Source organism: Elephantulus edwardii, unplaced genomic scaffold (genome assembly GCF_000299155.1).
Source record: "Elephantulus edwardii isolate Elephantulus edwardi_28Jun2011 unplaced genomic scaffold, EleEdw1.0 scaffold00138, whole genome shotgun sequence".
Classification (NCBI taxonomy): domain Eukaryota; kingdom Metazoa; phylum Chordata; class Mammalia; order Macroscelidea; family Macroscelididae; genus Elephantulus; species Elephantulus edwardii.
This window is the reverse complement of record NW_006399888.1, coordinates 690321-701434: the sequence shown is the minus strand read 5'-3', so window position 1 is coordinate 701434 and position 11114 is coordinate 690321. Positions and strand designations below refer to the sequence as shown.

Genomic DNA, 11114 nt, shown 5'->3' with positions numbered 1-11114 from the left:
ATCTTGCTTGCATGTGAAATCAATGACACTGTTCTGTAGTTTCCACACTCAGTTGGGTCACCTGCTGCACTTTTGAAACTTACATAGGGATCATGACATTTTACCCCTAAATACTTCAACACAGGGTATTCTCTTTACAGACTCTCAACGCTGTTATTACCCTCCAGAAATTTAATGTCACAGAACAGCAGCTCCAGCTACTCGGGAGCTTGTCAGAAATGCAAACTCTCAGGTTCCAATCTAGACCTGCTGAGTCAGAACTCTCATTTCAACAAGATCCCCGAGAGATCTGCACGCATGTTCACGTTGCGAGAAGCAACAGTCTAATAAAAAAAAAAATCATCAATGAAGAGCACACACGGAATTGGCAATATTTATTCTGGAACCATTCCTCTACCCTTTCTTATCTTTCATGGCATTGCCATTTTTGAGAACTACAGAACAGTGTCATTGATTTCACATGCAAGCAAGATTCTACTGAAGATCATCCAAAAACGAGTAGCTGGAGCTGCTGTTCTGTGACATTAAATTTCTGGAGGGTAATAACAGCGTTGAGAGTCTGTAAAGAGAATACCCTGTGTTGAAGTATTTAGGGGTAAAATGTCATGATCCCTATGTAAGTTTCAAAAGTGCAGCAGGAAAAAGCACGCACCTGTGTGCTTGTGTACATGTGGCTGTGGGTGTGTATGTGTATGGGGGTGGATGGGATACAAAAATGTGCAAGTTAAATAAAATAATTCCTGGGGTTATACCAAAAAAATGTGCAAGTTAATATTGCTGGTCCTAATTTAACCTAGATCTTGTCTGTGTATTTTCAAAGGAATGAGGACATTGAGCTGATTCTCTCAGAAAATAGTTTTTCCAGCCCTCAGATGCTCCGAGCTCGATATTTAATGTACCCTGGCTGGTAAGTATCATTATTGAAAAATAGTTAAGATTTCTTGTAAATCCAGCATTTTATCTCTTGTGGAAAAGGAAAATACCAGGTGTTCTGTACACAGGTGACTCATAGCAGTAGGTAGACTGGCCTGCCCTGTACAGCCACCAGCCTTGCAGGAACCTTTTGTTCCACATCTTGGCCTCCAAGCTGGGAGCCTCCCTGGATTGTGGAGATTTAGGGAGTTGCCCTTTAGGCTCCAAGCACAGCCGTAGCCTAGTGCCGTCTAACCGGTACTGAAACTGAGGTGGCAGGCAGAGAGCACAAGAGGGGTAAGTGTCCAGGTGAAGGAGAAGGACCCTCAGTCCTCTCAGGTCCCCTGGTGGTGTGACCCAGGGGACGTTTCCTCTCTGCAGACCCCTCACAGCCTGTGAATCTCCCTCCAGAAGAAAGAATTCTAAATGCTCTGTAGTAGTGCTAAGGACCAGGAAGGCTTGAGCGGGCCAGTGTCTGTGTGCTGGGCATTGTGCTCAGACTGCACTCTAGCCACCAGGCACGTGGGACTATTTCAGGTAATACAGACAGAGCTAAAAATCCAGTCTTTCAGGCATATAAGGCACGTTTCAAGTGCCTAATGACCACACTTGGCAAAAGCAGTGTATGTTGGACAGTGCAGTTCCAGAGCGCTGGCCTCCTGAGAGAAAGATATTTAAGGACATTACCTGCCTTAATCCTCATGCCAAGTCTGTGAGGTGGAGTGAATTGTTTTCCTCATTTTATAAAGAAAGTAACTGAAGTAGCAGGGGGTTAAATTGACTTGTCCATAGTCATGCAGCTTGTAAATGAAAGAGCTGGCTTTCGGATCCATCTTATCTGGCTGCAACCCACGGTATAGAATGAATCACTTAATTTCTGCTCTGTTGAAAGTTTAATAGACCACAGTGATTAAATACTTGCCAGCATTATCTCTCATATTTATATAGATTGTCTTAGTTAACCTTACTCACTCCCCCAAGGCCTCTCCACTTCATACTATCCCTTTACCCACCACTTTTGGGAGCTAAAATTAAAAACTCACAGATTTTCAGAAATATTTCTAGAAGGAACCTCATGTCACACCTGCTTAAATAGTAGCTAAGTGGGTCCTTATGTCTGAAGAAATTAATGATATGATTGTAAGGATGGCACAGAATAGATCAAAGTTCATAGAGTCACTGTGCTGTTATGCTACTACCTTACTTTAAAGAGACCACAAAGAAGAAGAGATAAAATTCATTGTTATAAAATTCAAAACCATGGTGCTTTGTGGACAAGAACTGGTGGTGAAGGAAGAGGACAGCTGTTACCCTCAGGGAGTTGAGGCCAAGCTCAGGACAGCCCATAAACAAAAGAAACTAATAAGAAAATAAAGTAGACTACAGAAAAATTTTTGTATCAGAAGTGCCTGGGGTAATAGCTAATTTGGGTTAGTTAATAGTTAATTTGGGGAAATTTATTTAGATATTTGAGAAAAGTATAGATATGAATAAAGTTTATTTAAGAGCAAATATAAATAATAATCATGGTAACAGAGTTCAGTGCCAGTAATAATCAGAAATGTAAATTGTGTCGTATTGTTTCAGTTAATACCTATTAAATGCATTTTTTTCTCCTTTTTTTATTTTTGTGTGTGTGTACCGTCAAATCAGATCTGACTGGTACAGGAGGAGATTGTCCCTCCTTCTCCGGCAGAGCATCTGGTGGATTCGAACCATGCGCCTCTGGGATTGTAGTTCAGGTCCTTGCCACTAGGCGACCAGAGCTCCCCTGAAATGCATTTTTTAAACTATAATGCTTATTGCTGAGAAAATTATGTCTGCTCTGGAAACAGCTAGTAGCTTAGTGGTAAGGAGTTGCATACCCACCCCAAAGTTACATGGTTCAAATCCACGACTTGCTCCTCTAGAGAAAGATGGACAGTCTTCCTCCGTGTGATTTAATGCTTCTGAAAACCTGCTGGAGGCTCAGCTTTGAGTCAGTTCTGACTCCAGGGGACATAATAGCAGCACCGCTCTAGAAACAGAGTCAGTTATTCTCTCCGAGGTGCTCACACTTTTCCTTCTTCTCCCCTCCACCCCCTGCCCAGGGTTTCTAATCATGAGGATTCATCTCAGATAATTCAACAGAAGAAGGAATGATGGTTCCATACTGTAAATGCGTGATGGGGGTTGATGGGAGCTCCTTACACTATCCTCTCATCATCTTCTGATGTTCAGGAAGGACCCCAGTCTCAGGGAGCATCTAGCAGGCTTCAGAGGAGGCTGAGGGCTTTGACTTCTAGAAACTTCTTGGCTGAGAGATAAGGCCTCCTTCCTAGGAAAACCCTGCTCTAACGGAGATAGACAATCTGGAGATGAAAGAGATAGATATACATTCAACAGGGGGAAGCTCAACTATTATAAGATAAATGATAGGTTCATTCATGTTGTTGTTGTTGTTGTTGTTCTTTACTATTGAGTCAAAACTGATCCACAGCTGACCCCCCAGCAGGTTTTCAGGGGCAGTAAATCACGTAGGAGGAGATTGCCCATCTTTTTCCCACAGAGCAACTGGTGGATTTGAACCACATACCTTTGCATCAGTAGTGCAGTTCCTTACCTCTAATGCACCAGAGCTCTATTCATAACACAGTAGTGTATAATAACACTTAAAGCCTTTATTACTTGTCCTTATAACTTCTTAACTCTTCTAAGGTATGAAGGTATATTTGATTCTGGATCGGTCTTTCCGCTAATGGTTCAGATCTGCGTCTGGTTTGGTCGGCCCTTAGAGAAGACTCGCTTTGTGGCCAAATGCAAAGGTAAGTCTTGGCTGTGACACAACCCTGACCATAGTGAAGGGGCGCCCCAGAGTACCTCTGCTTTCTGGCACCATTTCCACCTGGCTCTTTTCCTCCCCATTTCATTCCAAAAGTGAGCAGAGGTGCACTGCAATCCCAGAGATACGTGGTTCGAATCCACCAGATGCTCTGCCGGAAAAGGAGGGGCAATCTCCTCCTGTACCTGTCAGATCTGATTTGACGGTACACACACAAAAAATAAAACAAATTTTAAAAAAAAAGTGAGCAGAGGGATTTGAGGACCCAGGAGTCCCTGCTTCTCTTTCTTGGGTGGTCGCTCAATTTTGTTCCCCCCCCACCCCCAGCAGCCTCTCCACACCCCTGGGAGCAGTAGCAGAGCCCTTAGTGAGGAACAGGAGGCACGTGAACCTTGGGCCCTGAGTGAGGTCTCTCCCAGGCCCTAACCCTCCCACCTGTGCTGCCCTGAACTTGGCCTCTGCCACCAGGTGGGTCACAACTCTGTCCTCTTCTTTCACCAGCAATTCAGGCCTCCATCAAGCCGAGTCCCTTCTCTGGAAACATCTACCATATCTTGGGCAAAGTGAAGTTTTCAGGTAAGGGGGGGAACGTTGGATTTGAGAGCACTGCTCAGATATCATCCCCACCCCACACTCTATGAATTTCCACCCCTACCTTCTGAAAGATTGAGAACCTTCTCAGTTTACAGCCCCCATGCATGTTCCGCAGACTCTTGTCTCAGAAACCCTCCTCCTAGGATCTTTACACTGTGGGGTCTTCCATTCTCAACTCTGAACCAAAGGCTCCTTTCTCCAGTCTTCCTGTTCCACAGTGGAGGGCCTGTACCTCTTCCCCTAGGTGACCTGCCCAAGGCCTCTCCTTGATTTCCTTGTTCCAAAGACTCATACCCCTCCCATGTTGAACCACCTGTGGCTTCTTTCTGAGGAGTTACCACACTGCTGAGCTCCACTCATCCTGTCTTCTCTCTTTGCTTTCTCTCTGGTGTCCACTAGGCCTGGAGGAGCCTTCGATACCTGTGGTCCTTGTGACCTAATAGCTCATCGCAGTCTAAGCTATTAGCAAGAGTCAGAAAAGGCCTCAGAACAAATAGGAATTGGTCATGTCAAGGAAAGGAATATTCTGGGGCAAAGATACATCATGTGTTACGGTCCTGAGGCACTTTTTCGTCAATATTTAAACCCCCAGTATAAACTTACCTGTCTCTATTGTATATGTAGACAAATTGTGCCTCAAACTTCCAGGCACCGATCAGGCTGCTAGCAATGAAACATATGTGCCCGTGAGCATCAGTTATTCTGTGGGTGCTACATTCACCCATAGAAGCAAGCCACATGATACACAGTCTTGGCAAAGTGATACCCATTATTATTACTAAAAATATGTTGGACAATATTCCTTCCCAAATCCCCCATGTCTGTTCTTACAGTGATGGGCTGGAACACCAAGGTTAATAACTCTTGCCTCCAGCTACCACCCCACTGCCACTAGGCCTCACGGTGGTGCCCTCCCTTGCTGGCAGGAAGATCCCCACACAGGATTCCCCAGGCCATGGCCTCTGGTTCTCACCACGCTACCCCTGCCTGCATGGGTGTCTCACAACCCCATTACCCACTGTCCAAGGTGGGAGGCATGCAGCCCCTGCTCAGGGCACTCTTAGGCGTCTCTTGCTCTGTACAAGGAAGTGTTTTAAGTGTCTTGGCTCCACTGGTGTCTGGCTTTACCCTGCATAAGGACACCTAAATAGGATCCTCTGTGGTGGCCCCTGCGTGAACAAATTTGACAACTCTTTTTACTCCACTGGCAAGCCTTGTGCTAAGGCACTCAGGCCTCACTTGTGGGCCAGGCAGCACACACGCGCGCACATCACCACCACCACCACCACCACCACCCACCCTGCCCACTGTCTCTCACCATCTTCAGATTTGTCTTTTCTTTTGGGATCTAGAACATTCTCAGCTCTGAGCCCTTGCTTCTTGGCCCAGTCTGATTCTCTGCTCCAGATTCGTCTTGATGTTAGTGAGGTTTCCCGCAACCTCTGTTGGTTAACATTTTTAATCTTTCCACTTTATTTTTATTTTATATTGGTTTACATGCAAAATTTGTATACACTCATGCATATTGCATTCTATGCATTCCTACATTCACTCGTGTACATTGTGTTTTATGAATTTAATCACTATTGATCTATGACTACTCTTACCCCAGCTTTTCAGGCCTCCGTTGGATCTTTCATAATTCCCTCACATGTACCCTGCCCACCAAACTCTGTCAACCTAGTGATTTCCTCCCCTCCCCACTCTCTGTCTCCCTGTGCCACTCCCCCTCCCTTTTGGACTTATTTTTTTCCGTTTTGGATTTTAATTTGCATCTTTCTAATTGTCCTTTTCTTTACAATAATAGTCCTATGCAGTTTTGTCCTTACGAGACTGAATTCTTTCACTCAGCGTAATGCTTTCTAGACTCTCACATGTTATATAGAATTTTACAAAATCATTGCTTCTTAGTACTGTATAGTACTCCATTGTGTGAATGTACCGTAAGTTCTCAGGCCATTCATTTTGTTACTGGGCATTTGGGTTATTTACATTTTCTTGCTAGTGTAAATAACACTGCTATGAACACAGGTTAACCTTTATAATGCTAGCAGGATGACAGAACTGACCAATCCCCCTTGGTAAACCATAGTCACCTTATTTGTATAGTAAACTCTCTACCTTATTTGTATAGTAAGCTCTCAAAGCAAGAGCTTTGCACACTTCAGCCAGTTATTTGGTGGGCATTCTAAGACCGTAACTAGAAAAATAGTTCTCTGCGCTTTGCCCACTATTGACGTCTTCTCATTGAAGGTTAATAGCTTTCACTCAGGATCCCTTTGTCATCCTGACTTCTGGAGGACCTTGCCCTTCTCCGCAGTCTTCAGTCACTGGCTTGTCCATCCGTGACTGAGGCTGTGAACGCTGTTAAAACCTTCTGGCCCGTGTGACTCCCCAGCATTTGCCCAGTTGATGTAGCCTCCTCCCATGACACCTGTCCTTCCTCCCAGGCCTCTGCCTGAGACTCTCCTTTACCAGCCACCAAGTGGATCTTCATTTACCTTCCTCTGCCTCTCCTACGTGGGTAGCCCCCTCCTTCTAATGACCACAAGGGCGTCTCCCATTCTGATCTTGTTGTTGTTAGGTGATATCTAATCTAGATCCACAGTGAATCTGTGACCAGCAGATCTGAACTCTGCCCTGTCCTGTGCCATCCTCACCATCTGATATATTTGAGCTCATTGTTACAGTCACCATGTCAGTCCATCTCATTGAGGGTCACCCTCTCTTTCGCTGACCCTCCGCCTTTCGACACATGTCTTTTTCCAAAGACTGGCCCCTCTCCAACAGCATGCCCATCTTTGTCTTTCAGATGTCACAGGTACAAAGTCAAAGCCCTCTTCTTCCTCCACCTAAAGCCTTTTTTCGTCTTGCATCCCCTTTCTGGGTTTTTAGAGTATCCACCTTATTATCCAAGTCAGCCCAGCTGGAAGCTGGTTTCCCTCTTCCCTCAGGCCACCAGCCCTATCAGTCCTATCTCCAGTATCCATCTCATGAATTTGTCCCCATTTTGCCAGCCACGGTACAGTCTTAATGCCACCTTGTTACGTGGAGCCAGGGCCTCAGTGACGGGTGTTCTCTCTGCAGACTCTGAGAGGACGATGGAGGTCTGCCACAACACTCTAGCCAATTCTTTAAGCATCGTGCCGGTGTTGGAGGGACCCACTCCACCACCTGACTCCAGAAGCACACCTCAGGACAGCGGTGGGCAGCAGGAGTACTACCTTGTGTTCATCGGCTGCTCCCTGAAGGAAGACAGCGTCAAGGACTGGCTGCGGCAGTGCGCGAAGCAGGTAGTGTCTCCCAGAGGCCAGGCAGACCTGGTGCAGAGGTGACCAGCACGCCTTGAGACAGACCCCCGCCTCCACTGCTGCTCCCGTACCTCCGCACTGATTGACGCCAACACGTGTAACTGGCACTTTCAGAGATGTTTGGAGAGTGGAGGGAAATCACTGGGGACGGACTTCAGGCAGCTGGGGTTTGCTGTCCACCGAGTGGTGAGCCCAGACTCTTATAGCTGTTTCCAATACCCCTTCTCGGGCAGACTGCAGTCATCACGTGGTTTAACTAAGACCTAGATTGCATACATATTCATGTAGACCTTGGAACTACCTGGTGTTCCAAACCCACATTGTCTTTCTTACTCACTCACTGCCGTCAAGTTGGAACTGACTCTTGGCTGACCCTCCATTGGATTTCCAAGCCTGTTGACCACATGGGAGGAGACTGTTCATCCTTCACCCATGGAGCTGCTGGTGGATTCGAACCGCTGCAGGACCATGGCCGTTGAATTAGCAATGCAACTCCCTCTGTTCTGTGCCACCCTGCCAGGCTCACCTATGTTGAGCCCCACATCTCCTTAAATTTAGAAAGAAATAACAGAGAAAATTTTAGAGCTGTTTGCAAATCAAGACTCTTGAGTATGGATAGTATTAAGCCCTGCGGCCCTGGAGCCGAGGAGGGAGAGTCTTCAGGCTGTCAAGACTGTCCTTCAGCGGCCCAGGCTGTAAGCAGAGCTCAGGGTTTAGCTGCTCCAGGACCTCTGGGTGTAGATCTGGCCGAGGCCTGGCTTTGCTGTAAGTGCACAATTGCCTGCCGCTGGGTCTCTTCACAGTCACCTGGGTGATTTCCTGAGGGTGCTTGCCTGTGGGAAGCTGGGGTTGGCCCTTTGTCTCTCTGCCTGTTGGAAGTGGGACTGGGGAGTGAGAACCTAAGGAGAGGCAGAGATTGGCCTTTGCCAAAAGCACAGGCCTCTGCTCCCTGCCCAGCACTCTGGCTTGGTGGTGGGGAGGTAGCCATCCCACGGGCGGGGCAGCAGGGTGCTGTGTCTGGGCCAGGAACGTCCTTGTGCTTTCTCCCCTACCGGACTCTTAGTGAAGAGCAGGTCCCAGAGCCCAGGACTCCAGCCACTCCAGTCACCCCATTGCCCTTTGGGCCCTGACCCCTTATCTCTGTACAGAAACCTCAGAGGCGAGCTCTGAAGACCAGGGGGATGCTGACGCAGCAGGAAATCAGGAGCATCCACGTGAGTGCCCTGCCCCTCAGGCCCCAGGCTGCCCTGCCCGGCCTGTGTCACTCCACCTTCAGGGCCCTGTGTGAGCGGGCTGTGTTGCAGGGCATGCTGGGAGTCAGGCATTGCTCTAGCCAGAGGGCAGCTCAGTGACTGGCAGCTCCAGTGAGGGAGGCGGGTGGAGCAGCCTCTCTCGTGGCCTGTGTGTGAGATCACAGAGGACCGCTGCCTGTCGAGGAAGCAGTGATGTCACCCTGTGGGCCCTGCTCTCTCACCCTGTCTGAGGGCTGCAGAAGGCCTTTGTTTATCCAGTCCCTCTGTTCCAGACAAGTCACAAATAAGCCTCTGAGGGCTCCAGGAAAATACTGTCTAGATCTCAGAGTTGCCCATGGAAGGTTGTGGGATCCTGAAGTGAGGAAGATGAGCCCTTCCCACCTCTGTGGGCTCCAGCCTCTGCCCCAGGCCCTCCACTCATACTACAGCCTTTCCTGTGGGGCTGAGGGGTGAAGGCCAAAAGGGACACTGTCCAGCACCCAGGATGGACTGTCACCAGTCCCAAATGATGAGTGGATTGCACAGAATGAATGGATGGCATGTCTAGCACCTTCAGGGCATAGATAACCCTGTGTGCCAGGCCTTGCCTTCTGTGGGCTCCTGGGGAGGGAAATGTGGTCATTTCGGGGGGAGTAGTCAGTGCAATGTGTGTTCCCCTCAAAGCAGCCCTTGAGCGTAGGTGGTTGTTTGGGGAGGTGATGCTGGGGGACAGTGGTGAGGAAGTAGGGAAATGAGAGTACATGGAAAGGGAGACAGACAACGAAGTGTGTGTTACAACCAGACCCACCATGCACAGCAAAGCATGATCCCGTTAAGAACTCCCAGCATCCTCTTCTCAGAGGCGGGGACCTCTATCAGTCATTGCTCGCCCTGATCAGCTTTGCTGTGTGGGTCTGTTCAGATCCATAGTGACCCTCTCCGAGGCTGTATATTGCACTGGGAGTGGGAAGAGACTGGCCTTCTTTCTTTCTCTCCTGAAGCTGCTGGTGGATTCAAACCACCAGAGATGTACAGCCTTTGGATTAGCAGCACAGCTCCCTGTGGACCGTGCTGCCAGAGTTCCCCTGGGGCTGCTGTGGCACTTTGTGACCTTCCCCAGGGCGTCTTGGACTGTCTTGTGGGGTAATAGATTGGATGGTTTATTTCTTTCCTAATGAGTGAATGAAGGATAGAAAGCGGTCAGGTAATGCTAACAGGACTCTTCTCCTACAGGTGAAACGTCACCTGGACCCCCTACCTGCTGGCTACTTTTATAACGGAACTCAGTTTGTCAACTTCTTTGGTGACAAGACAGATTTTCACCCACGTATCCTTGAAGTGCTTGGTCCCTGTGTGGAGACTAGGGATGTGTCAAGCCTGTCCTCAGGCAGGTGTAAATCCTTAGTGATGGGTTTCTCCTTCATTCAGTGATTACTGTAACGTGACTCGGCTGCGGCTGCATGTGCTGAGTGAGAAGTAGCTGAAGTGTAGCACTGAGGTGTGACAGGACCCATCCCCGGACTCGGGGAGTTGACATTCAGAGCCTGTAGTCATTGGGTCATCATTTAGGGGTTGGAATTGCCTGATTACATTAAGATCAATTACATACAGATCAATAGCTTACAAACATGAGGCGTGAAGTGCTGCCTTGTGCTAATGAAACCTCCTTCAGGACCCTCTTCCAGTACCCCCTCTTTCTGGCCACATTCTTTATAGCTGTGATGTTGTCACTGTATAAAGAACCCGTCCCAGCCCATGGTGCAAGCCAGCTCCAGAATGTAGCATCCCTGCCTCACCTACCACAGTCCCTACTAGTCCGGGGTGGACTCCTCAGGGCGCAGGCTGTCTTCCTTAATGAGGTGCCAGTCATGGACCAGTTCATGAATGACTACGTGGAAGAAGCCAACCGAGAAATCGAGAAGTACAACCGGGAGTTGGAGCAGCAGGAATTCCACGACCTGTTCGAGCAGAGGTCCTAGAGGACAGCTCGCCCGCATGGCCCGTGGTGTCTGTCCTGGACACTGATGGCGGCTGTCGTGATCCCAGCCCTCCTGGAGGCTCCTCCCTGGAGGGCGGCCCCTGTTCTGTGTGTGCTGACCTGAGTGGATGTTGTCTTTATTCTCTATACAGCTCCGAAGAGCATCACTTGGATCATTGGGGGTGGGGGATGGTGCGGGAAGATGGACAGACAGGGTCCTCTCTGCCTGTGGAACTCCCACTCCGGGACTACTGGGTGTCTAATAG

At 48.4% G+C, this 11114-nt stretch overlaps 1 protein-coding gene across 1 annotated transcript in view; it reads left to right on the top strand.

The window, feature by feature from the left end:
- Nucleotides 1-10849, top strand: part of LOC102863409 (chromosome unknown open reading frame, human C20orf194) — a 153637-nt gene extending 142788 nt beyond the window's left edge. The window contains exons 31-37 of the mRNA XM_006894257.1: nt 821-907; nt 3610-3716; nt 4235-4309; nt 7415-7620; nt 8787-8852; nt 10104-10197; nt 10737-10849. Of these exons, the coding sequence (XP_006894319.1) occupies nt 821-907; nt 3610-3716; nt 4235-4309; nt 7415-7620; nt 8787-8852; nt 10104-10197; nt 10737-10849 (748 nt within the window). The remainder of the gene's footprint in view (nt 1-820; nt 908-3609; nt 3717-4234; nt 4310-7414; nt 7621-8786; nt 8853-10103; nt 10198-10736) is intronic.
- The last annotated feature ends 265 nt before the right edge of the window (nt 10850-11114 follow it).